The sequence below is a fragment of the Pelecanus crispus genome, chromosome 9, assembly GCF_030463565.1.
Source record: "Pelecanus crispus isolate bPelCri1 chromosome 9, bPelCri1.pri, whole genome shotgun sequence".
Classification (NCBI taxonomy): domain Eukaryota; kingdom Metazoa; phylum Chordata; class Aves; order Pelecaniformes; family Pelecanidae; genus Pelecanus; species Pelecanus crispus.
In genome coordinates, this window is record NC_134651.1 from 12,666,239 (window position 1) to 12,692,609 (window position 26,371).

The following is a 26,371-nucleotide window of genomic DNA, read 5'->3' on the forward strand; positions in this document are numbered from 1 at the left end:
ATGACGAGTCCTGCTTCCTTCAGGTTTTTGTACGTCTTCAGCCTTTGCTTTGTGCTGCGCTTTTGCCCTGGTGCTCCCAAGCGCCGGGTGGATGTCGGATGGAATGGGAATGCTGGCTGGGGAGGAGGGAGCAGCTGGAACTTGATATGGGAGAGAAGCATTCCTTATCTGAGGGGCTCAGCTAGCCGCTCTATTCCTGCTAGCATTATCAGCTGGGAAAATGCTACCGGTGCTTTTAAAGCTATAGCACAAGTTAGGGGTGCCTTTTGATTTGCACGGTTCGAGCTACTCTCCCTCTTTAGCTAATGCTTGAGACCCAGCAGGTTCAGAAAGGTAAAAGGAGTTAACTGCATTCACTTCTTTTTCTTTCTGGAATCATCTTTGTGCATGTTCTTGCCTTTGCAAGTGCAAGTCCTGCACTACCAGACTCTACCATGGTGTCACTAACAGAGCTGATGCGGTGCCACCCCCAGCACTCCCTCGGGGAGGAGGAGGGCATCGCCCCCTCCAGTGCTGGCACATGAGGGGGGCTGCTTGTTCTCCTGGCTGTCACTGGTGCACTGGGGAGGATCCTGGCATGGGCCTCGCACAGCCTCGTTGTCCTTTGCGCAAATGGTCTAGCATTTTAATTCCCAGGGAGGTGCCATTTCACTACAGATTGTGGCTGTGACTGATAGCGATAGGATAGAGGTCACTGCATCCATCTTCCCATGGATCATGGGAAATGCAGAAGCAAAAGTTATTTTGCTGAAGTCCATTCTTCTGCTGGGGCAGGAGAGGAAAACGATCTCGTGCTGGATTTTGCTGCCTCTCCTGAGCAGCAGGTCCGAAATGCATCAGGGAGCAGGGGCTGTAATGCTGATGTCCGTCAAGGCACGTCAGGAAGGTTAGTGCCTTCATTCTGCCGGGCAGAGAGCAGGGCTCTCGGTGCCTTGGAGCAGTGGGAGGGTGATGTGAGGGATGCAGCAGCCACGGGGGAGCAGAGGGGCCGTTGGTCGGCCGGGCGGGTTAGCGAAGAGCTGCCGCCTTCGGCTCCAGCGAGGCCTGTGGACGGCAGGGCCAGCGGAGAGGGTCCCTAAGGGCAACCAGCGCTGGGAGCTGTAGAAGGTGAGCGGCTGGTCCTGGGGAAGTGGGTGCGGTGGGGATCTGCTCTGCGCGTCGCTGCCTCTGGCTGCCTACTTGCTTGTTGCAGGAGGTGCTATGCAGATGAAAGCCCAGTGGACACTATCCTCGGTCTGCAGGTTGTGGTCATCTGCTTGTGGGAGGCTTTGCCAGGATGAGCAAGCAAAACTACTTGCCATGGTGGGAGAAGGCTAAAAAACACCTTTAATCCCTTTCTTCTTCCCTCATACTTTGCCAGTGCAGAGCAAGAGTGCTCTGGCGAGCAGCAGGTCTGGGCTGCGTTTGCTGTGGGAGCCTTTTGTGGTTGTGCCCCCAGTTTTATACTGGTGCAAGCTTTTAGCACTGGTGCAAGCAGCCCTGCGTTTCAGTTTCCGAGCCAGCCTGCTCAGCTCTCCCCAGCTGGACACTGCAGGGCTGACCCGCCAGGCTGGCAGAGCTCTTCTGGCTTCCTCTGCCTCATCAGCCACTCCCCACGGCTGCAGATGAATTGCACGAAGTCTGCTTTTATTTTAATCCCATTTCACAGCAGTGCCGAGCCTGCCGGAGGAGCAGGCGGGGTAGCCCGAGGAAAGGGGCTGCTGGTTGTCTGGGAAACCTGGGGACGGCGAGGCAGGAGCAGGCTGTGCGCAGCGGCGGGTTACGCAGCGCCTTCGGGATCTGCAGGAGGAACCGGCAGCTGGCTCAGGAATGTCCTTGGGGATCTGGAGGAAGTCCCTCCACGACCTCAGCATCCTCAGCCTGACCTCTTTAGTATGCTAAGAAGGATCGAGAGACTGCTCCAGGTAGGGGACGGTTCAAGCGGCCATTGCTAGATGCCTCCTGCAGGGCACAAGCAGACGCGCAGCAGATGTTATTTGTGAGAAAGACAAGCTTCATTTTTCTTCTTTTAATACTAGATACCTGTTTTGGAAAGTAACTAGGGATTGGTTTTCTTTTAAATGAAGAAGTTCACCTGAGTCAGCAGCATGGCTCCCTGCCTCTGCTGTGAGTCACCTTTGCTGACTTGGGCCAAGAGGAGTTCCTACCCTTGCTGGCATGGAGGGGCTGAGAAAGCCTTGGATGAGCGGGCAGCATTTCCCTGATGTTGTCATCAGCAGTCATTAAGCCATTTTTTGCTCCAAGGCTGGATTGTGTCTTATCACTCCAGTGCAAAAGGTTCAGTTATATTTGGAACAGTTCCTGATGGCGGGTTGATGTTGCTGTACCTGAAGATAGAGTTAGTGGTGGTAAAGCAAGGAAACCCAGTGCCAAGTTTACAGAGCTGGTGGCTAAAATTGGAGGCTGGATCAGAGGTCATCTTTAAGGAAGAAAAGGGAGGCAGCTGAGGTCTCACTGGTGTTCCACCAGCGATGGCCCCTGCAAACACCCTCGGCTGTTCTGGCTCAGGGACCAGGCTCTGCTAGACAGGAGAGCAGAAGCACGTGTGGTTCCTGCAGAGGAAGCTCTGCTTGTGTCCTGTGACCTCTCTGGGGTGTGTTGCTGTCCTCCCTTTAAGTTGGGGTATTTTCATGATGTGATATGAATTGACCTCACCCCGTGTCAGGCTTTCTTTAGCACTACCAAAGGAAAATTCTCTTTATTCAGGAAAAAACGAGCAGATTTCTCAGTATCGCTCTGAACACCTGCTGAAATGGAGAACTTGAGGGCAGCTGGGACCCCGGCTTTTGCTATCCGTCCTGGCAGCCCAGGCTCAGGCTCTGTCGCTGGGAGGGGAGCAAACCCTGCTGCTAATTCAGGGTTAACCCACGAGTCCAGTTCAAGCTGAAATGTGGTTAGCTGCACTGTCTCTCGATGTCCCTGCCACCTGCAGCCAGCTATATGGGTCTTTGTTTCTTCAACCTTGTGTCACTGTATGCTTTTCAGCATGCACAGTGTTCCAGCCCAGAAACATCTGGGGTTTGGGTGTCAGTAGGGTCTTGTGCATCCAACTTGTGAACTGCTTTGGGCCAGGAAGTCCCATGGGATCCTTACTGTCTTACAGGTATTTAATTCACTTTTGGTAGCTTCTGAATCACCTGTGCAAAGGTGCTTTCATTGTGCTGCTTGTTCCCTATGTGCTTCTGCATTCAATGTTTTAACATTTGGAGGTTATTTTGTTTGAGGATTGCTTAATCTTAGTTTCCCTGTCCCAGGAGGGAGCTGTGACTCCAGTCTGTTGGATCCTGGTTTTCTGCCTCTAGGGAAATGCACAACTTCTTTAATGAGACAGGTCATTTGGTAAGGCACGGCTCTGCATGTCCTACCTCCACATCCTTGTGTGCATCGCCTGCTTTTTATAGCATGAAATAACAGGGAGTTTCTCTGTCTCACTGACTTGGAAGATCAGCAGCGTGGCTGAGCTTTCACTTGCATTTCCTAACTCTGAGCGTTAGAAATATCTTGGGGAGGAGCCGGTGACCTTTTGAGCTCAGTGGCTGCAGATGTTCTTTGACCAGGGACCGGCGATGCCGTTCTGGGCATCTGCAGATGGCATCGCCGGTCCCCGGTCAAAGAACATCTGCAGCCCTCAGGGCAGGGATGAAAAAAATCCATAAATTCAGGAGAATGGCTGGATTGATTTTCTGTGTCTCCCTGAGTTGGATCTCCTTCAGGAAGGTGCTTTTGATTTGTATCCCTGCTTTCTTCTTCAGTCTCTCCTGAGACAAGCCCTGACCGTGCTTGTTAGTCTAAGTACATCATAAACATATACATACTTCTTTATGCATTGCAGCTCTGTTTTAGAGCTCCTGTGCTGCCGGGGTAATAGGCTTTGCAGGTGGAATGGGTTGGCTTCTGCGTGGTTTAAGCTTAGGTGAGCACTGAAAGCGGTGAGGTTTTGCTGGGGAGACCTCATGAAGGGAGTGGATGGGGAGCTTGAAGTAGAGCCAATATCTGATGATCTGCTTGTTCACTTGATCAGTTTTGCAATAACAAACGAGTCACAGAGAATATTGTCGAGAAAAGCTTGGTTTTAAATATCAGGATTATGTTACTTTTTAGTGTCCTTCTCTGTGCAGCAAGAGGTGTGCAGCCCACGCTTTCATCCACAAGGATGAAAAGGAGAGTAGTTTTAAATAATGTTGTTTATTTTAAATTTATTTTCCTGGTTTGTTTTGCAGAGTGAGAGGGATTAACGGCTGAAACACTGGCTTGTTTCTGGCCAGTCGAAAGGTTGGACTTTCATTCTAAGCTGTCACCCCCAGCGCTTTTGTTACAAACCCTGCAGAGGCACTTCTTTTGGCATTTATACTGCCAAATATACCTTGCAACATTCCTGTTGCTTCTGGGAGAGTGGCTCCTATCAGAACACGTTTCTGACAGCTGCTGTTCCTCTGGCAACGCTGTCAAATGGCTTGAGGGGGGATCTCAGTCATCCAAAGCTTCCTTCCCCAAAGTTGCTTTTGCATAGACAAATGATGTAACCTCTCTGCGCTGTCACTTTTGCTTTATGGTGGATAATGGTGATTCCTTGGTGTACACAGGGCAGCCAAGGGGGTTGATATCGGTGAGGAATGCTGTGCAAGCTCAAGAGTACAACTGCAGTTTGCGGTTTGCTAATCTCTGTCCAGTAGATGAACGCTTTTGCAAGAAAGTCAGTTTGTGCCTACAGCAGCTCTGGGGCCAGAGAGCAGCTGTACAGGTGGAGATGCAGATGAAGAGTTAAGGAATTCAGAGTGGAGCACTTCTGCATCCTGACGGTGCTGGAGTGCTCGATGCGGTGCGCATTGCTCGAGGATTGCCTCTGTAGTTGCGGATGCAGCGCAGCCAGTGTCTGCTAGATGTGGTGGACATCGTGCCGTTGCCTTACAGGTGCCGTACTCCTGATGTGCTGCTGCTCTGAACAGTCTCTGATAGAGCGTGTGAGTGAAGCAAGCAAGAGGCTGGCTGGAAAGACGTCCTCCAACTTTGTTGGCCCATACTAAGCAAGTGGTATATTGCAGGAGCCATCAGTCTTTGTTCTGGCTGTCTCCTGAGACCACATTGGTGGTGGCTACCAGTCGTCACAGGCATCATACAAAGGGGCCTCTTGTCCACAAACTATGCACGGGAGACCACAGGGAGGTGTAAAGTCCTTTAGCTCACCTTTGCTAGCTTCTGGACCACCGAAGGTTTCAGCTTGACCAGAGTCTCCTTGGAGAGAACACAATACCATGGTCCTGTTGTGAAGCTTCTCTTGCTGTATATCTGATGCAATTTGCTCTGTTCCTTTGCAGGAAGGAGCATTGGAAGCTGCTAGGCAACCTGAAGACCACAGTGGAAGGCTTGGTGTCTACCAGCAACCCGAACGTCTGGTCCAAGTATGGCGGCTTGGAACGGCTCTGCAGAGACATGCACAGCATCCTCTACCATGGGCTCATCCACGACAAGGTAGGGCTCTGTCCTGCCAGCACTGCTGTCTGTCTGTAGCGGCTTTGGTGCCTGTCATGAGCAGGTGGGACAGTCCTGTCTGCCTGCAGCTTGCATCAGTACTTGTAACACGGAGTGGGTGCAACGCTTGTAGCAGCATGGAAAATGGTCGAAGCAGGGACTGAGCTTGCCTGGCAAGTGCTGGGTGCATGTTCTTTCTATCTCACCCACCTTCGACATGGTTTTTCTAAGTAGCCGTGCCCCCCGCGCTGAGGCCAGCCCCTCTTTCTTTTCCTTCTGCTGCAGCCAAGCGATAAAGCTGCATTTGCAATGTCAGCCCCATATCGTCTGCACTTGGACAACTCCCCAGCGAGGTCTGGCAAGAGAAACCTCGCATCTTTACTGTTTCTGGTTAGCTGTATTAATAACAGGAGCTGGCAGCCAAATCCACGCTCTGCGTGAATAGGATCTCTCTTTCTAGGCTCTCGTCGTGCCTTGCCGTTGCTTACCCAGATGTTCCTTCTTCCACGGCTGCCGGGAAGAATTACACCTTCCCACTTGTGTGCAGAGGCCTGAAGATCTCCCCTTCAGCTTGCAATTACCACCACAATTAATTTACAATGGAAAGTTGAAGCAATTCTGCAGGGCGTGCCTGTGGGCAGGCTTTCCATCAGCGGCTCTGCCACCCAGAGAGCGACTCAAAGAAGCAAGCGATGCAGAGGAGCCCCAGGCAGCTTGCACAGGCCAGCTGGGTCCAGGAGCAGGAAAACTGCACCTATGCAGTGCTGCACCCGAGCTAATATGCCTCCAGGAAGAGCCAGGCGGGCAGCTCATCCCAGCAGGGTGCTTTGATCCCTGGATGTATTAGCTGCAGTCAGCACTCGTTACGGTGCTGCTCTGTTCCCGTTAGTCCCCAGTGGTGCGGGCCAGGGACCTTTGGGAGATCCGCAGAGAGTGAAGCTGTTGTAGTAGCCACTTTCTAGAAGCTACCTTTTACACGTGCTCCCTTCTGTTAGATGTGCTGTTAATAGGCTTCAGGAAGTGAGATTTAAATTATTTGTATTTGTCTGTCTATTGGTAACAGTTCATGCCAGACCTGCAAAGCAGGACAGTGTGTTGCCTTCCTCGATGCTTTTACTATAGGCAAAGGCAGCTCTTTTACTTAGAAATGTCTCCCCTGCTTGCGCACGTGTGACACCAGTCAAGCTATAGGAGCTGCAAAGGAAGGCCTGTAAAAATACAGCTTCCTAACAGCAGTTTTCTCATAGTTGCTCCAGCAAAACACTTACTATTTTCTTATTAACTTTTTTCCTACAACTGGGAATAAATAAAAAAAGGCGAAAAAATCCATATGTACATATTGAGAGAACTAGGATAAGAGGTTTTTAAACTTTTCAGTGAATTTTATTTGTCCAGAAAACCCTAATTCAATCTAGAGGACTAAAATTGCCATGTTAGTTCTCTAGTCTTAAAAAACCAAACCAACCCCCTCAAACAAATAAACCACAAAACAGAACTCATTCCTGATGCTTGTGAAAGAGGAAATAGAGATGGAAGAAAAAATAATCAGCCTTTTGGTGAAGAGAGGCATTTTGGGGCTGTGTTTACAACCAATAGGGTGGTGAGGAAAGCAGCAGCTCTGCTGCAGTTCCTCTTTAATGGGAAGAATAACTAAGAACAAAATAACTCATTGTCGGAACAAAGCTGAGGCAAACAGCAGCAAAGAGCTGATAGAAATGCAACACCAAATTTCTTACCTGGGGTGCTCAGCTGTGCTGGTGTCCTCGGTGGTGGCTTGCATCAGAAGACAGCAATGGTTGCTGGTTTTGCTGGGATGTGTTTTCATGTTGCCCTTCGTGTCCCTTCAATGAGGTCTGACTCTGCAGTGCTGAGGCATCAGGACTCTCCTCCAGGTCTTGGTCCAGCAGGAAAGGGAACAGTGAAGTGGGAACTTGGTCAACCTTGAGCTTGGCAGACCTGCGGTTGGCCTTTAGAATCCTTGTTGCACTGCAGCAGGGATGTGAGCCCTTTGGTGCCACATCCCTTCTCCTGTCTCCATGGTATGAAGGACTGGGATCTTACCTGGTGGAAGAAGAGAAGCTTGGGGATCTGTTGTCTGGTCACTTGTGGGCTGACCACAACTGAGAGGTCACCGTGGGAGGGGCAGGAGACAACTTATCTACATCAACCCAGTGGTTTTTGACTTGATCCCTTGATCTGCAAAACTGTGTTGCTTACATTGTTTCTCCTTTGTAAAGCAATGCTGCTCTTCCTCTGTCTATTTTCTGACCCATCTTACCAGGATTAGGGGCTCTCCGCTCATGGTAGCATGGGGCTAAGGGGGGATGTTGTCATTTAAGTGGGACGTGGGTGGTGGTATCTAACCGTGCCTGTCCTGGGCAGGTGTGCTGCAGACAGAAGGATTACTGGCAGTTTGTGAAGGACATTCGCTGGCTGAGTCCTGGCTCTGCTCATCACCTGGAGAAGGTGGGTTCTGGTGGGGTGGCCTCGTGTGCTGCTGTGGGTAAAGCAGCTCCACGTCTTGTGGAGGCTGAAGCAGCCGCGTGTCTGTGTACAAGCCACATCTCGGGAACTCGGCATGGCTTAGGCTGAGACAATCGGCCGCTTATATCTCCCAGGCCAGTCTCCAGCTCGGCTCGGCCGGCTGCAGTGGGCATCACCAAGGGAACCGGCACAAGCGTCGCTTGTGTGTGTGCAGCGGTGATTCATGCCTCTGTGCAAATCTCTAAAAGTCTGGGCTGTCCCGTTTCTGGGTTCTGCCTTGACCATGCATTTGGTTCTCCTGTTCCTGGCTGGTGCCGACCACTGGCGCATGGCGATGCTCTCAGCCCTCGGCTGCCCTGTGCCGACGTCCGTGGTCCCTACCATGTCTGGGCACAAGGGGCTGACCACTGGTGGTCCCTATGTCCAAACTGCTGCTGGGGGGGACGTGGGGTGTGACTCCAGCTCTTCAAGCTGCAGCAGCTCAGGTGTTTAGCTTCCCCAGTTAATGTGTCACCAAGAACATGACTGTCACCACTGGGGTCAAGTTGGATTTGGGAGTGTGGGGTCCTTCCAGGTCAGGGGTGAGGCACACGGGTGGGGGAGCGTGCAGGACAAGTTCATAGTGCTGGTGGCTGTCAGAGGACTTTGATCGCTGGCTGACCTTTGAAGCATTGTTCATCCCCAGTGCTTTTGCCTCCCTGGTGGCTGGGGAGCTGCTGGGACTTGTCCTCCTTCCTGTTGACAGTGACAGGTGCTGGAAAGCTGCCGTTTTCGGGTGGGGATGGGGGGAAGGAGGGAGCCAAAGCTGAGTGGTGGTGTCGTGGTTTAGTCCCAGCCAGCAGCTAAGCACCATGCAGCCACTCACTTCCCCTGCCCCAGTGGGATGGGGGAGAGAATCAGAAGAGTAGGAGTGAGAAAAACTCCTGGGTTGAGATAAGAAGAGTTTAGTGATTGAAATAAAATAAAGTAAAATAGTAGTAGTAATAATAACAATATAATAATAATAATAGTAATAATAATAATATACAAAGCAAGTGATGCACAATGCAGTTGCTCACCACCCGCTGACCAACACCCAGCCAGTTCCTGAGCAGCGATCACAGCCCCCCCAGCCGACTCCCCCCAGTGTGTATACTGAGCATGATATCATATGGTATGGAATAGCCCTTGGGTCAGTTTGGATCAACTGTTCTGGGTGGGGAGCTATGCACCCTCCCAGCTTCTGGTGCACCTGGCAGAGCATGGGAAGCTGAAAAGTCCTTGACTAGCATAAGCAGTACTTAACACACTGATGTTTTAGTTGTTGCTATCAACATTATTCTCATACTAAATCCAAAACACAGCACTATGCCAGCTACTAGGAAGAAAATTAACTCTATCCCAGCCGAAACCAGGGCAGGTGGAACAACCCCAGCTCCCCCGCTTGCCTCCACATGCCTTAACCTGTGCCTGGCATCCCTTTCCAGTTCATCAGCCTGCAGGAGAGCAGCCAGCCCAACTCAGAGGGCTCAGGGGACGAGGCCATCGCGCAGCTGTGGCTGCAGCACAGCCTGCAGTGCCACTGCCTGTCGGCACAGCTGAGACCGCTCCTGGGGAACCGGCAGTACATCAGGAAATTCTACGCAGGTAAAGAGAAACGGGTGGTTTTCTTCTTATTAGGAAAATATCTAGCTGGTGGCATTTCCAAGCCACACGGGAGTGAGGGGGATGCAGGGAGGCAGAAAAGATGGTTTGCATGTAAGCAGACGGCGCTGCCAAACCACGTGGGTGAGAGGGACCACCCCCAAGCAGCAGTTTTCTCTCCCCAGACACTGCCTTCCTGCTCAGTGACGCCCACGTCACGGCCATGCTGCAGTGCCTGGAGGCTGTTGAGCAGAACAACCCCAGGCTTCTGGCTCAGATCGACACCTCCATGGTGAGTTGAGGTCCTGGCTTTTCTATTTGGCTCTCCCCAGACGCTGGCTGGCTGTGGCTGCTTGTGCGAGGTCTTATTCAGGGCACGCGGAGCCCTTGGACAAGGGGCTGGACTTGGAAGCAGCAAAAGGAGCTCCAAGAGGGGAGAAGAGCGGTGAACTGGTCCCTGCGCTGCCTGCGTGAGCTTGGCAGGGGTTGGGGTGGGGGAGATGGCTGTGTGGAGCCTGTAGTGGGGTACCTCACTTCTGGCTGGCATCAAGGATTTGAGTATGAGGACCTGAGGACCAGTTCCTCGTAAGAGGCACCTCTAAAGCCCTCTCCAACAGCCCCAGACTTCAGGGCCACCAAGCAGAGCTGCCTGGTCATGAGGGACAGCCACCATCAGAGGGGACGAGCAGCACTCCAGGACACCTGGGTGCCCACTCCTGCTGGTGACGCCAGCGACCCCCCGTGCAGCCCCGTGCCAGCTGCCCCCTCCTCAGAAGAGGGAACAGCGGCTGCTTTCTTTGCACAGAGCTCCCCAGAGGAAGGCAATTAATGAGGCTTTGTTAAATGGGGGCTGTGTTCTTTCAGCTGGCTGGCACGTCACTGCCATCCCTGTGCGCATCAGGTCCTTCTGCTGGGACAGGAGAGATGTGTGACCATGATGCTGAAGGACAAGAGAGCCGTCTGCCTGGGGCGCTGGGCTGCCTGGATCATTTTGCTGAGAGCCTGGTAATTTCCTGACGAGAGCCTGCGTGTAGCTGTGAACAAAAAGCCCCTTCCCTTTTGCACTGTGAGGTTTTCCCTTCCCCATCCTCCTGCCCCCAGGGCTGCTGCATCCTTTGCTGGCTGGTGACCAGGCGCTTGCAGGTCATTTCCTTTCCATTGCTGCTCCTTTGATGTGTAGCCCCAAGCCCTGTAAATGCTGATTTATTAACGATGCCACTTCTCTTCAGCTTACCAGAAAGAGTGAGGGTCCACCTCCGGTGACCAAGAGTCAGAGCCTGACTGCCCTCCCCGCATCCCCGTTCATCCCTGCTGTGGGCTGCATGCAGCAGCGCTGCTTTGGGTCCTTCTCCAGCCTCCACCATCCAGCCTCGTCCAGCCTCTCAGGTAATGAGGGTGGGCTGGGAAGCTCAGGATAGACCCAAAAAAGACTTTGCCTTTTTTCTGGTCTTGGAGTCATTGTGCTGGATGGGTGTGAGGAGATCTCTGCCCGCACTGGGAGGGAGATGCCTGGCCTTTGCCTCTAGTGGGTGGGCATGCTGGTGTAAAGCCACAAGCTTATTGCTGTAGGGTGGTCTGCTTGTGCCGGGTTGTGTGACATCCTGCTCCTACCTCTGTCCAGACAGGAGACCAGCAAGCTCCTCCATCAGCTCCAGCTCTAGCCAGCCCCAGGAGCGCTGCCCGTCCACCCGGTCCTCCTCCTTCAGTGAGGGCAGGTCCCCTCTGGAGCAGCCCAGCTCTGCCACCCGCTTCCACGTCCCCTCACCCAAAGACCCCTTCTCTCTGACCAGCGATATGAGCTCCAGCACCACCAGCCAGAGTGAGGACACTTGGACGGGGAGTCAGGATGATCCGCAGAGCGATGCTAATGATGGGCCGGAGTACCTGGCCATTGGGAACTTGGGGCGCCGGGGCCGGGCGTGCAGCAATGCCAGCACCAACAGCACCAAGAGCAGTAGCTCCAAACTCTTCTCCTCCAGCAGCTCCCAGAAGCTGGACTCAGTCTCATCCCTGGGGGAGCAGGGGGCAAGTGGAGGTGGAAGCAGGGGTCTGAACCTGTTGCGCCGGTCCAGCTTCTCGGAGGGACAGTCGTCAGCTCCGCAGGGCATCCTCAAGAAGAGCCACATGCGCTCGCACTCTGACACCAACGTGGCTTCGGGGAAATTGCACGGTAATGGGGCAGCTTTTCTGGGATGGCTTTGGGGTGTGGAAGTCCCTGGTAACTGGAGGCTGATGCTGGCCACCCCTTTGACTCCATGGGTCAGGCCAGCGAGAGGAACAGTGGGTGAGTGGTTGGGAAATTTGGTCTTTGCCCTTAGCTTTCCTGCTCCGCACTGGAGTGATGGGCTGACATCTTGCCTCCCAGAATGCCCTGGGCTGGTGTGTTATTGGTATTGGCAGCTTTTACCAAAAACTTGGAAAATGGCAGCAATGCTGTGGCATTAGCCATTCTGCTTGCACAGCGGCCTTGCCTGGCTGAGGCATGGGGCCATGGCAGGGCACTGGGCTGGAGCTTGGGCTCATCCCACTGGTAGGATGTGATCCTGCTGGTAACCTGCTGAGTCCTCCTGTGCTCTTGAATGGGTGAATGCATGGCGGGTGAGGCGGGACTGGGATGTGAGGGGACAGCCAGTTTGTGGGAGTCTGCCCTACCAGTGCTGCCTTCATGGGAGAAGTGGAGGTCCTTGCTGAGTAGTAACCAGTTTGTCTCTGTTTTCTCTCCCTTAACGCTGCCCTCCTCCTCCTCTGTCTGCCCAGGAGGCCTCAGGGATATCACCATTATAATAGAAGATCCAGTGGCAGGTTTGGGAGCCAGTATAACAGCCCTTCATTAGCGATCATTGCATCAAGTTCAGGAATTCCATCAACCCATTAGTGTCCATTTAGAAAAAAAAAATATTTCTTCCCTGTGTCCCAGCTGGTGCTTTGAAGGGTGGTCAGGTTTATTGCATGTGACCTGACTGAAGATCCCAGCTTGGTTGTTGGGAGCAGTGGACCAGACCAAGAAGGATGCCCAGCTCCCCTGCATGGTGTTGGGGAGTGCTGGCCACCGAGTCCCTGAGCTGCATCCCTGCCCTTCCCTCCACCCCACTGCCTTGGGAGCCAGGAGAGGTTTTGTCTCTCACCTAGCGAATAAGGCTGGCAGCTAAGCAGGCATGGGCTTGAACATCTTATTTTTCCTTTCATTTATTGGATCTGTGGCATGGGGAAGTTTGATGTTGGCTGAATTCAGCTTCATCCCAGCCAGCTGTGCTTGCACCCACAGTCAGGACTGCCGGGTGCTCTTCTGGGCTCAGGGCAGGTTTCCCCCTGAGCAGAGGTGCTGGGGTGCTGCCATCCCTTTGCCCCACATGCAGAAGGAGTCAGCAGCTCAAAAAAATGGGTTGTTTTCTTTTGCATCTGTTGAACAGCAGCACTGGGTTTGTCTAGCTCACAGCTGGGTGCTGAGGGCTCTGCAGCTGGGAATGCTCCTTCCTGGAGGTGGTGGGTGTTCAGACAGACGTGTCCAGCCCTGTGTCCTGCTCCAGCAGAGAATGCTGAGCACTGCCTCGCTTTACCCTTCAGCCGTAGGCTCTGTTGTATGTGGCATTCCCCCAGGCTGGTGATCATGAGGAGGTTTCTATGCTGGTATTCAGCAGGGTTGAGGTGGCTGCAGGATACCTTGCCAGGCTGCAGCGGTTAGCTGTGAGAGCCTCCCACCCCAACGGGTCTCCTTTGTCACCCAGCCTGTGGGGTGGGTTGGTCCCAAGCCCCGTCCTGGTGGATGCTGCTTCATGGTCTTGGCAGGGAGATGCTGGTGTTGATGGGTTCAGGAGCCTCCAGCCACATCAGGGTTATGGCCCAAAGCTGGGAGCAAAGAGGAGTAGGATATTGAGAGGATGGGGTTGCCCTTCTGTTGTGCTCGGGATGTCGGGATATCAGCCAGCACCTGCCCCGTGTCCACACTCATATGCTCCTGTCCTGCTCCAGTCAGGGTGTTTTCAGTCTCCTTGACCAGTCCTCCGTCACCCAGATGTTCCATCCAGGCGCTACCCGGGACCGTGGCTCTCTGTAGAGCACCATCTGTTGCTTGTCTCCAGTCAGGCTAGCTCCTGGCAGTCCCCCCCGGCTCAGCCTGGCAGGGAGTTGCACCAGTGTGTGCGTGGGGCAGAGCCCTGCCCACAGCCTATGTAGGTCACCTTGAGCACTGCAGCCCGGGCTTGAGGGTTGTCTGCGGGGAACTCTGGCTTCTAGTTGAGCAACAGCATGTCCTTCAGGTGCCTCCTTCCACTGCTGTCCAGGCTGCTTTGCAGGGCTGGGAGCCCCACAGATTCCTCAGCTGCTCAGGTTCCCCCTTGTCTCCTGACTCTCTGCCCTGGGGGATAATTTGTCCCTCAGAGATGCTCCAGCCTGAAGAAGGGGCTGGCAAAGGTGCTTGCTGGAGCCTGTTGTGTCCCCCAGCTCTGCTAGGGGGTAAAGAGAGGAAGGCTCAGGACTCGACTGCTCTGTGGCTCTCATGAGCTTCTCTCCTTCTTTCCCCTTCTCTCCTGCCTGAAATGCCCTTCTAGTTTCGTCCCCTCCTGGGCTTGCCCCAGCTGTGGCACAGAGCAGGAAGATGTCCCTCCTTGCTTCCCATACATTTGTGCCTGCCTGTGTGATGCTATGCCCCTTTCATTTCACCCTGTGCGATGGCCGGGTGCCTTCGGGATACTGATGTGTGCCTGGTGTTGTCTTCCCTTCCAGAGTCGCACGGCGATGCAGGTGGAGGGAGAGGGCCAGTCTCTGCTTCCACCCAGAGCAGTGAACTGAGCACACCCAGCTCCCTCTACATGGAGTACGGTGAGTACAGCCAGCCTCAGCAGGGACACTCGCTCCTGGTCAGGCTCCTCCATTGGCTGCGGTGGCCGTGGCTTCTGGCACCTTCTTGTGGGATGCTGGTTGCGCACTGGCAGGGCTCGTTAGCCTGGGGATAGCAGCAGGTCCCTCCGTCATATGTCTCTTGCTTTTCTAGACTCTGGACAGTACCTGAGCTCGGGGGAAGGGATGTTCAGAAGACCCTCGGAAGGGCAGTCCCTCATCAGCTACCTTTCTGAGCAGGACTTTGGCAGCTGTGCAGACCTGGAGAAGGTGAGGGAGGCAGCAGCAGCCTGTCTGCATTGGAGAATGTATCTTACTGCAGGTTCAGTGATACTTCCCTCCCTGAGGAAGATAATCCCGTAGTATTTCCTGCTATAGAGCTGTGCACAGAACTTCAAGGTTGAGTTCCTCAGTGTTGTCTGGCAGCCAGGATCTGCCCATCTAGCATATACACAGCAGCTTTGCAACATGTTAGGGCTCCTCAGGGACATGTGCTGACTCCCCAGAGTAGATGTGTTGCACATCCTCTTCGTAGGATGTCCCTTGTGTTTTGTGAGTATTCTGGTGCCCAAGAAGGCTTTAGTTTGTAGGTCCTCGTAGAAGAGTCAGGTTTTGTGGGGTTGGCAGGGATTAAGTAGGTAGGGTAGAAACACCACCCTCCATGAGTAATAAGCTCTTTCCTGTCACAGGTGGGGAACAAAAGTTTACCAAGTCTTCCTAGTTTTTCCATGGTACAGCCTTGAATGCTTTTGCTCTTGCCTTGCAGGAGAATGCCCACTTCAGCATCTCAGAGTCCCTGATCGCTGCCATTGAGCTGATGAAATGCAACATGATGAGCCGGCAGCTGGAGGAGGAGGAGGAAGACAGCGACAAGGAGATCCAGGAGCTTAAACAAAAGATTCGCATTCGGCGCCAGCAGATCCGTACCAGGCACCTGTTCCCTACCTGTCAGGAGATGGGCTCAGACAGTGGGTGCTGTGTTTTGGGCTCATCAGCTAGTGGGATGTGGGTTTTCTGTCCGTTGTCTGTCCTTATAGCATCCTGCCTTCCTGCCCATTTGTGGGAAACAATCATATTGCTACCAGGGTGCTGCAGAGATTTGTGAAACTCTGCTGCTATTGAAGACCATAATGGGATGGATACTATACATTGATAACACTTGTGTGCTGCTGGCACTGGAATGTAATTTCAGTTTGAACCCACAATGTTTTTCATCCTTGACCTCCGTCCCTCCATGCCCTGGCCATACCTGGCTATCAACTTCTCCCTTAGCTGTCAGTGACCCTTCAGACCGCTTCCACTGATGTCCTGGCTGTGTTGCATTTCTCCCAGGTCTTGTGGCAACAGACAGCGGGTCCCAGTTCAGCTCTCACGGCTCCATGCGACTCTCTGACTCCGGCTCCATGGAGGATGTGGAAGAGTACGAGATCCGAGGTAGGAGGGAATGGCTGTGTTGGCTTCTTGCATAGAGACAGACTTCTCCTTGGTGTGGTTGTGTTGAGGTCAGTCCCACTGAAGAAGAGCATGTCCCTCTGGCCTTCAGGATGGCTTTTCCCAAACAAATGGCTGAATTCTGAGCATGAGCAGAGCAACCAGTTTCCCTCATGTGGTGGCATGACTTTCCTGTGAAATCCTCTGTAATCCTCCAGTGCTCAGTGCCTCTGGCTGGTAGGTGGTTTCCACTTCATTGCCTGGTCCGCATAGCGGCTGTCACAGCTAGAGAGAGGTGGGAGAGCTGCCATCCTGCTCTCCTCCTCCCCAGGCAGAAGGAGCCATAGCTCTGACCACTTATCTCTTGGGTGGCAGTGGTGGGCACTGGTCACGTCCTGACCTGTAATAGCTGTAGTCTCTGCTCCTGGCAGCTTGGGTGGCTGAGCTTGTCACCCACAGGAGACCTGTCTGGGTCCCTGGGTGACTTTTTCTTTCAGAGCCTTGTTCATCCTCCGAGGTGGATGACTTCTCAGCAGTACCTCCATCTCACTGACTTTAAAAAGGAAGATGGAGCAGTCCAGTCTCCAGCTATAAACTTCTCATCTCTTGACTGTTGACAGCAAAGCCCTTCTTTCAGTCCCTGAGGGCTAGATTTTGGGCTCAGTTTTGAAGCCCATGGAGGGGTGTGTGAATTCAGTTCTGGGCTTCTCTTGTGCGAGTGCTGCTCTTGTATTATGCCCTTTCTCTTTGGCCTAGCCAAAGCACTGAAGTCAACTGTTTTGTCATCACCGTGTTATACAGATGGTAACGATGGATCTAACCTGATTCAAATGTGCAAGAACGGCCTCTCAGTGTCAATGGCTTCCTTGTTCTCAGGTAGTACCCTGCAGTGCTCCCCTGCGGCACGCGTGTGTGTGTGCAAGGTGTGTGTGTGTGCGTGCACGTGCACACTTCTCAGAAATCTGCCTGATTTGGGAACTGTGAACAGTATCATCCAGACGTCAGTGAGAAAAGCTGTGGCAGGATGATATGGCAGGATGGAGTAGAGAGAAGGCAGAGGAGCTCTGCTGTGGGCTCCATCCCCCAGGGCATTTTGCCATGCAGTATTTTGGATATACTAAATGTGTCTGCTGTAGTGAAGACCTGTCTCGCCTGGCGTAGGGCTTGGCACGGCAATGGCATAGCTTTGTGGCTTTGTAGCTGCTGAAGGCTGGATGAGAGCAGAGTCCTCTACAGTGTGGGACCAGGTCTCCATCCCAGGTGCCTTGGGGAGCGTTATCCTGCTTGACTTGGCAGAGCTGACATACCGTAGCTCTGATCTGAACCATGGCCAACCCTTCCCGTTCTGCTCAGACTTGACTTGGAAAAGAATCCTTCCAGAAGGAAGTCCTGGAGGGAGTAGTGAGAGCAGAGAGGGCACAGGCAGTTTGTTCACACTGGAGGCCCTGGGTACCGGGATCACATGCAGCCAGGTCTTGCTTAGTGTTTTTATGGTTTACAGTACTGCGAGATAATTCTTCCAGTCTGCTGGCCACATTTAAATAACCTTCATGTGCTCCATGTTTGCTTTAGCAAGGGAACAGCCTACGTGGGCTGCTGCTGGTCTCTTCTGTCAGGTGTTTGGTGCCAGCACGTTGCTCCTGCCGGAGATGCTGGTGCTCAGAGCTTTCCCATCAGCCCTGCTGTGTCCTGTGTTTACAGCCCAGGGGTTTAATCCAGGGGGGCTCATCCTGGCCTGAAGTTGGCATACGGGGGCTGGGGTGACATCCTTGGGTTTGGGGGCTGATGAGCCTTCTGGGACTATCCCACCTGGTGATAGCATTGGCAGCAGAGGCGTTTTGTGCAGCTAACTGGAGGCTTTTGGGGAGTGTCTGTAGTTAAGGTCGGGAAGCGAGCTGTGGCAGGATTCTAGTGCTAGCCCCTGCGGGAGCCTAGGGTCAGATTTGGCTTCCTCTGCCATCCCTGAGACGATGCCATTGCCTGAGCGTGCCGGCTCTGCCTCCCCATAACGCCTGGCCCACACTATGCTGCATGTGCCCCACTGTTTGCTCATGTTCATCGTAGTCTAGGACCATGTGGCACCTTCCTGCACAGAGCCGAAGGGACCAGAGCATGTCTGGCCAGTGCCCTACGTGGTCGGGAGGCTATGTTTGCCTGAATTCCCTGTTTTCTGCAGCTAGAAGTCCGTTCACATGATGCAGATATGTGGATTCCTTAGCGTTAGGATGCTTTTGTGTCTGTTTCTAGCAATAGATGTCAAGAAGGGTCAAGCATCTATCTATGCTGAGCTCCACTAGCGTGAGTGTGTAAATTTACGGGCAGCACTGGGACTTGCTCCTCTTGCTGCCAGGGCAGCCCCACTCTTCTTAGGGGAGCCGACACCTTGGGGGGTGGTACTCTTCTCTCAGCCAGGCTGTGATTCCCTTGGCCTCGGTGTGCGGTTCGTGTCTGGCCGGGATCAGGGGGGCTCTGTGTGGGTCTGCGTAGCTGACCTGCTTGGGGTGGAAGAGCAGGGACCCCAAGCTGTGCCTCCCCTAGCCAGGCACTGGGCAACTGGGTTCGTGGGAGCTGCAAGCCTGTGTTTGGGGGTGGTGTGGTCACTGCAGACCCCGTTCCTAGGGCTCCCCAGCGATACAAAACAGGAGACCTACTGTGCTGAAGGTTGTGGCACTGGCCTCTCTTCTGTCTTGACCTGTAGTATTTTTCCCTTGCATGCCCTCCTTCCCTTTTCTGCGAGTCTGTCTGCAGTGAAGCAGGGTTTCTGCCTGCCTTGTACTGCTGGAAGTAGTAGGGTCCCTGTCCCAGGGTTCTTCCACCGTTGAGATGAATTCCCTGTCAGGGTTTAACCTGAAAGAAAGATGAGTGATGAAGGTACCTCTGGGTACTGCCTGGTACCCAAGGCTGGCGCCGAGGAGGGATGCAGGGCAGCCCAGGGCTGTTGGGGAGCTGATGGAGGGGTGGAGGGAGCAGGACCCCAGTGTCCTGCACCTTATCTTGGACCCCTCCCTCCTTGGGAGATGGGTCTGTGGCCTCTGCAGAGGGCTGGCCCCTGTGGCTGCTGGCCTGCTCTGCGTGGATGCTGATGCGTCTCTGGAACGCTGGGCTTAGGCTGCCAGCCCGGGCTGTGCAGTTGCTGACAAACTGTGGCATGGCCACTGTCTGATCTTACAGGTTGCAGTCAAGTAGAGAGAAGGGCTCTGCATCCCGTTGCTAATCCTCTGCAGCATCTATACTGTGTGTAGAGAGCTACTAAACCTTCTTGCTAACCTTGCTGTCCTGCCCTCCTAGCTCCTGTGTGTGTACTGTTTCAGGCCATGTCACTACTAGGATGTGGTGCATGACCTGTACCAGCAGCCACTTGTCTCCCCCAAACCCCAGGCTCACTGTTTTCACAGCACCCCACCGTGTCCTTCCCTTGTAACTCTGACAGGCAACTGGTTAGACTGCACCTCTCCTTGCTGCTCAGTGCCACCGGTAGAAGTTGATGCTGTAGTTCACGTGCTTTTGAACAGCTTGATGAGTTTTACAATGAAGCTTTGGTTTGAAAGGAGTGTATCCCCCTGCCCTGCCCCATCTGCTCCACCTTATCTGTTTGTGATTCAGATGCAGACATCAAGAGGAACCCAGAATCCAGCAGGAAGTCCTTTCTCTCCTCGGAGTCCATGTACGTCTTCGACTCGTGGCAAGACATCTTGGTACCAAGTTCCCCTTCCTGCCCAACTCTGCTCTTCCATGTGCATCAGCTGCTCTTTTGCACCGTAGTGGACAGCTATCCTTCCCTCCCTCCTCCCTCCCTTTACTTAGCAGTGGGGCACTGGGTCCTAGTCTTAAATTTGGGAAGCGGCATCTGGGATGATCAGGATATTCACATGAGGTAGATATGATATGGACTGGTGTCAGGAGAGATGCCCATACTTCCTAGTAGGTAAGAGGCTGGGGAGAGGACCTGGCACAACCTGGAGCATGTGGACTGGCTGCTGGCTTGCTGCTGGCTCTGAGCCTCCCCTGCCTCCCCCCTCCCAGCTGGGACGGCCTGTTAGACTACATGGTGCTGCCACCTTCTCTCCAGCCCTCGCTGCTGTGCTGTGACCCAGAGGTGGAACTGCTGGCACACAGCGATGCTCACAAACTCTGTGTGCAGTGCAGCAGCAGCTTAAGCGTGAAGTGCTGAGCCCTTTCCTGGTGCTGCCCTGGGGTGGAGAGGTGGGGGCTGTGGGGAGGTGAATCACAACCTGCTTTAAGCACAGCTGCTGTGTTAATGCTCTGAAAGCAAAACCCCTTTGGGATGCTGGGACCCCTCTGCTCGCTGGGTGAGATACAAAGCTGTGCCCATACTTGGCAGCTTCTTGGGTAGGTTTGTACTGGGAGAGCAGCTACTTCTGGCTTTGTACAGACACTGGCTCTCACTTTGCAGCTTCCCCTGCAAACAGGCACAGGTTTTGTTAAGTAAGGTATGTTTTGCTTGCCTTTCTAAACAGTTGTTGTTGTGCCATTAGCCAGCTTTGCTTGGGGGCAGCTGCAAAGACAGAAATCAATCACATATATCATTTTTAAGCCTGTATAGTAGTGCAGAAATAAGGTACCAAAGTTGAAGGGAGCATCTTTGGCTTGAGCTGGGACCAGCATCAGGGTTGTGAGGAGGACACAGCTGTGAGAGCTGGTACTAACCACTTCCTTCGCTGTCTAGATCCCACTCCTTCCTCAATTCCAACTCGGCAGACGCCGTGGCCATGGGCTTGTTGAAGCAGTTTGAGGGCATGCAGCTCCCGGCTGCCTCTGAATTGGAGTGGCTGGTCCCCGAGCACGACGCCCCGCAGAAGGTAGGGGTGTGAGTCACCAACAGCATTTGATCTTCCCCAAACCGCTGGCTTCATCCCACTGCCAAGGGGCTTTGCTAGTCCCAGTGATCCCTTTGTGGAGCCGGAGTTTTTGTCCAGGCTCCAGAGATGGGTGCAGCCGAGCAGGGCTCTGCCACTGCAGCTTCCTACAGCAGAGTGCCCCAATCCCTGGGGACACCCCTTCTCCAGCCCCCATTCAGCTGGAGCAGCAGCTCAGTGCCTGCCAGTTTTCCAGAGAGCTGCAGTTGCAGGTTTCTGGCAAGCCAGCCAGGTGCATTGCCTTTGTGATACCAGGCAGGAATCTGACCCTCTTGCCTGCATCTACCAGCTCCTGCCCATACCTGACTCTCTGCCCATCTCTCCCGATGACGGAGAACACGCCGACATCTACAAGCTGAGGATTCGGGTGCGCGGAAACCTGGAGTGGGCCCCGCCACGACCACAGATCATCTTCAATATTCACCCAGACCCAACGTAAGGATCCGCATGGCCGAGGGATCTCTGGGGACCTGCCCTTTCCAACCTTTTTCCATCAACACCAAGGTTGATTATCCTCTCCTTCCCACTTCACTGCTGGGGCTTCCCTGCTCTGAGCCTGGTAAATCCACAGTGGTCACCACTGGCAGCTGGTGCTGTGAGATGGAGCCAGTGCCTGCAGTCGGTGCCTTTGGGTGCACCAGGGCACAGCAGGGCTTTTCCCCTTGGATTTGTTGTCCACACTTAAGTGGCAAAGCATGTGGCCATCTCTGCCATTCAGACCCGTGCCAGCGCCCATCCTCTGGTGCCAAGTGCCATCAGGGCTGGAGTCATGTGTGTTGTCTTCTATCTCTGGGCAGGAGGAAAGTGGCTGTGGCCAAGCAGAATTACCGGTGCGCAGGCTGTGGCATCCGGACTGATCCTGGTGAGTGCTGGGACCATGACCCATAGCTGGAGAATGGGGAAGAAAAGTGGGAGATACAGAGTGGGTGGGTGGTGGCAGAGCTGAGCCCAAGGTCAGCAGGGAAATGGTACGCTGCCTTTGCCAGCTCTGCCTGCACATTGGTGTGCACCACCCACAGAGGAGCCTCCTTCTCCAGAAGGTCACAGGGCTGGTGGAGGCAAAGAGCAGCCTGTTCTTTGGAGGGCATTTCAGATGTTGACTCTTCTAAGGCAAAGACCTGTTGGGGTCCTAAAGCTCCCAGCAGCTTCTGCTGTGGGTACAGCTGCAGAGCTCTCTGACCAGCTGTGTTTCCTGAATGTGTAGGTAGATGTGGGTGTGTGAGACTGGACTGTGGTCCCAAATGCTTTTGTGGTTGGCAGGGGTGCTTGCAGACCCCAGTGTTGAGTGCTCTGGGGCTGGAGGAGGTACTGGCAAGGCAGGCTGCCTTGCTTGTTGGAAATGCTGAGCAACATTGGGAGTCCAATATGTGGTTGGGCAGAGCCCGTGCCTCAGCTGACCGCCCTGTCTGCCTGGGTTTGGCCAGATTACATCAAGCGGCTGCGGTACTGTGAGTACCTGGGGAAGTATTTCTGCCAGTGCTGCCACGAGAACGCCCAGATGGTCATCCCCAGCCGTATCCTGCGCAAGTGGGACTTCAGGAAGTACTATGTGAGCAACTTCTCCAAAGACCTGCTGGGCAAGATCTGGAGTGACCCACTCTTCAACGTGCAGGATATCAATCCTGCCCTGTACCGGAAAGTGAAGTCTCTCAACCAAGTGTGGGTAAGACCCTTTCCACGCCTTCCTGAGTGCAGTTTGGCTGAGGTGGGTGGCTGCCAATTGTAAAACCCTATTCCAGGGAAGCTGGGGAGAAGCAGCTCTTTCAGTTTTTGAGGCTTAAGACCTCAGCACCATGGGTTTCCATTCACCTCTTGTTCTTTGTCCAGTAACGCAGGAATTTCAAAAGGAATTTCTGCCTGGTGTCCAGCTGAGCTTTCGTTTATGTCCTGGAGCACGTGACGATGGTGGTGCTTGCTTTGCCCTGCATGGTGTAAACACTTCGGTAGCAGGGGAGCAGCAGCTGAGGAGCAGCGGTCATTTCACCAGCACAGGAAATGGGGCAGACCTGCTTGGCCAAGGACTGTGCTCTGTTTACTGATTCTTGTGTCCCCCCTTCCTCTCTAGCTGCTGCGAATCCAGCTTTTCCACATGAAGAACATGTTTAAGACGTGCCGGCTAGCGAAAGAGTGAGTCCCGGGCTGTGAGATGAAGCTGTTTTGCTGTCCTGGATCTGTCCCATGGCAATTTGCACTGGGCATCTGTGCAGCCTGTGCAATGAGCAACAAGGGAGAGGGGAGTGGAGGGGGAGAGAAAGCAGAAGCAGTGGAGAAAGGGGGCTTAGTGGAGTCGCTTTGCTCTGAGCTCTGGTTTCTCTGTCCTTGCAGCCTCCTAGACTCCTTCGATGCAGTGCCTGGCCACTTGACGGAGGATTTGCATCTCTACTCACTGAGCGACCTCAGTGCCACGAAGAAAGGGGACCTGGTGCCTCGCCTGACAGAGCTCCTGAAGGCAGGCAGTCTGCACGTTGAGAAGTGCATGGTAAGGCTGCCTTGCCTGCTTCCTACACGGCTCTGGACCCTCAGGAGCGACCTTGGGAGCGGGCTTTGCCAAGATAACCGATGGGGAGGCCTTTGACATGCAGGGCAGTCACCAAATTAACTGATTCAATGCTAACTGCTTCTGCCTGCTCCACAGAGCTCCTACCCAGCACATATGGGATGTCCCATTTTGGCTCTCCCTGACTCCTGACACATGTTGATTCTGCCTTGCTGTGTTCCATTCTGGGGAAGGGCTGTGCCACATGGTTAGAGCAGGGCCCTGTGTCCTCCTGCCCTGCTTGCCAGGAAGATGAGGAGCATTTAGCTGCTTTTTCTTCATCTTTTTTCCTTCCAGTTGTGCCAAGCCAAAGGCTTCATCTGTGAGTTTTGCCAGAATGAGGGCGACATCATCTTCCCCTTTGAGCTCAACAAGTGTAGGACATGTGAAGGTGAGATGCTGGGGAGAAACAGGGAGGGGACAGACCCTGGAGCCACCAAGCTCTGCCTCCGGTTTGAGTGGCATTTGTGCTAGCGAGAGGTACAGAGCCAGAGCCAGCCAGACCAGAGTGCCTCTGTGCATGGCCTGTTTCTCCGCACCACGTTATCACAGCAGCAAATCAGCATTATAATGGTGTTTGGCCAGAGCTGCTGGCACGGTGGAGCGTGTAGGTCCCTTCCTGACCACGCTGCGTGCTGCCTGCCCCGGCAGCAGCAGGCTGTCTGGTTGTGACTGCAGCAAGCAGGTGTCTGGCAGTCCTGGCTTCCCTTCTGCTGTGGTTATGGGACAGGCTGCAGCCTGCATACAGCTCCCCTGTCCCTGCTTGGATGGCTGGAGCTGACCTTGTAGAGCAGAGAGAGCCTGAAGGCACTGTCTCTGTGCTCTTCCTGCCTGCCAGCAAATCCCTGGGCCCCATCAGGAGTCATCATTGATAAAGCCCAGTACTAATGGCCAAGCAGAGCTTGTCTCTGCAGCTTGGGACCAACCTCTGAACTGGCTTGAAATGGCCCTTGACAACGTGCAAGCCTTGGTTTGGCAGGTGCAGTGCCAGAAAAAACTTCGGGCAGTCACTGTTTCCTTGGAGAATCGGGAAAGTTTGGGGCGGAACCTTGTGCCGAGCAGGAAACCTCCCACCTGTGCTCCCAAAGGCTTTGCAAGCCAGTGCAGGGACCCTGCAGCATGACTTCTTGCTGCTTCCAGAATGGTGCTGGACCCCTGCTTCTGGTGCTTGTTCAGCCATGGCTTTGGTTTGAAATGTCCTCCTGGACAAGCCTGGAGCATCCCTCCCCGGGTGTGGAGTGCCAGGCAGTCTGTCTCAGCCTCTGCCAGCTCTCAGCCATGCTCTCCCCCGCAGAGTGCAAAGCTTGCTACCACAAGTCCTGCTTCAAATCCGCCCGCTGTCCCCGCTGTGAGCGGCTTCAAGCCCGGAGAGAGCTGCTGGCCAAGCAGAACATGGAGTCCTACATCTCAGACTACGAAGACGAGTTGGAGCAGCCGGAGGCAGTGGCAGCCACATGAGCACGTTGCAGCGGAGGAGCAGAGTGGGGGTTTATTTAAGTGCATGGCCTTCGTCACCAGAGACTGATCCACATGGACTGGAGATGAGGAAGACTGTCAGGAGGCCTGGAGCACTGTCTTGAAGGGATCTGTTTTCCCCATGCAGTAGTGCTGGGCTGGGGAAGGGGCATCTTCCATCATCTGAGTCTGCTCCAGGTACTGCTTGCACTCCCTGATGCCTTTGCTTGGGGAAAGGCAGCTGCTCCTGCCTGTCCTGCAGGCAGAACAGGGGCCTTTTCCAAGCAGTTGTTCATGCTGGACCAGGCAGGGCTTGTGCAGCCAGTCCCTGTGCCCTGCTCCGTGGCAGGGTCCCCTGGGGAGTCAGCACTTTCTGCTCATCAGCTGTATACTAGGAAGCTGTATACTAGGTCGTCTGCTTCTTGGAGGGGGGAATTGGCTCTCCGAGTCCTCCAGTCCCGTGTCCTGCTGCTGAGGGTTGTGTGTATGGAGAGAGGGTGGGGCTTTGGGGTTGGTTGTACATTGAACAGCTCCCTTTCTCAAATCTGGCTTGGGACACTGCTGGAGAGCAGTTGCTCTCACTCCAGGATCAGAGCAGAGGAGGTGGCAGTGGTGAAAATGCCAGATTTCTGCCTTGCCTCTCCATGCTGTCTGTGCCAAGCTGCTTTCCCTGCCCTCTGCCCGCAGCCTGTGCTGCAGAGGGGCATTGCCCCCCGAGCAGCTACACAAGGGGACTGGTGCCGCTAGGCTTTCAGTGGAGGCAGACCCCCATGGCTGGAGGATGCAGTAAGCGAGGGTTCCAACCCTGCTTTCTTCTCACGCTGCCGGTCTGTCCTCCCCAGGGGACATGTCCTCCTCTAAGGGTGACATGGGACCTCACTCTGGTGGCACCAGGACCTGCCTTGCGTGCAGCTGCCTTCTGCCCGAGACCCGCTGGGATGTGGGTGAAGGCTCAGCCCTCTGGCCGCATCCCCTGAGCCTCTGTCTCGGTTTGTTCTTTTAGGTTGGGGTTTTGTTTTTTAATCTGCTGGATTTGGTTTTATTTTTTTTAATGCGATTGTTTGTATTTTTAATTGTGTGTTCCCCCCAAAGGAAGTGCTGCTTGAAATGCCTCTTTAGGGGACATGCGATTTGCTTGGGACTCACCGGTATAAAATCTCCAGGACTGTCCTGCTCCTGGTTCCTCACCCCTGGATGGGGCTGGCGTTTGCCAGGTGTCCCCACTCCCAGCAGATCTCCTGCTCCCCTTGGGAGAGGGGTCCCTGAGCCAGGCAAAGCCTTGAGGCTTCCTGGCTGTGGTGCAGCGGGGTGGCCCCGCAGCCTGCTTGCAGTGGGGGGTGCACGGGGGAGAGGGATTTGGCACTGGGGTGCTGCAAAGCATTAGTCCCTTGCTGATGCAGAGCTACCTGCCACGACTGACGGCTCTGCGGGATCGGACCTGGCAGTGCAAGGTGAACTCTGCACTCTGGGGCTAGCAGTCAGTCGAGGAGGTGCCTCTGCATCGCAGGGGAATGCTTTAGCCCATGGCATGGGTGAGTGTCCAGCAGCACCTTAGCATGGGTGGGATGTGGGGTGGCAGTGGGGTGTTTGGAAGGATGGCGTGGGCTGTGTACGTGCGAGAAGGGCATTGAGGGACCAGGGAGCAATACACTGGCAGAAG

General features: G+C 54.2%; 1 protein-coding gene across 7 annotated transcripts; it reads left to right on the forward strand.

The window, feature by feature from the left end:
• On the forward strand, window positions 1-25,995 carry RUBCN (rubicon autophagy regulator). Of its 7 annotated transcripts, XM_075716351.1 has the most exons (22): window positions 1-23; window positions 5,316-5,469; window positions 7,852-7,935; window positions 9,420-9,579; window positions 9,762-9,868; window positions 10,441-10,581; window positions 10,806-10,962; window positions 11,198-11,746; window positions 14,299-14,394; window positions 14,567-14,682; window positions 15,179-15,380; window positions 15,745-15,846; window positions 16,645-16,719; window positions 19,447-19,507; window positions 20,531-20,663; window positions 21,010-21,155; window positions 21,518-21,582; window positions 22,145-22,383; window positions 22,786-22,847; window positions 23,046-23,199; window positions 23,554-23,647; window positions 24,551-25,995. In XM_075716351.1, exons 1-22 carry the CDS (start codon window positions 1-3, stop codon window positions 24,712-24,714), a joined length of 3,084 nt encoding a protein of 1,027 aa, XP_075572466.1. In that variant the 3' UTR covers window positions 24,715-25,995. The 7 variants fall into 7 exon arrangements, with proteins under 7 accessions (XP_075572466.1, XP_075572469.1, XP_075572468.1 ...); XM_075716354.1 differs by lacking the exons at window positions 1-23; window positions 10,441-10,581 and adding an exon at window positions 12,334-12,378 and having other exon boundaries at window positions 5,112-5,469; XM_075716352.1 differs by lacking the exon at window positions 1-23.
• Window positions 25,996-26,371: the final 376 nt, after the last annotated feature.

Excerpts from the sequence above, each read along its gene's own strand:
- RUBCN (XM_075716351.1), top strand. The coding sequence starts at position 1 with ATGACGAGTCCTGCTTCCTTCAG. Across the intron at positions 10,963-11,197 it reads AGCCTCGTCCAGCCTCTCAG|ACAGGAGACCAGCAAGCTCC; the intron begins GTAATGAGGGTG and ends ACCTCTGTCCAG. Across the intron at positions 19,508-20,530 it reads TTTCTCTCCTCGGAGTCCAT|ATCCCACTCCTTCCTCAATT; the intron begins GTACGTCTTCGA and ends TTCGCTGTCTAG.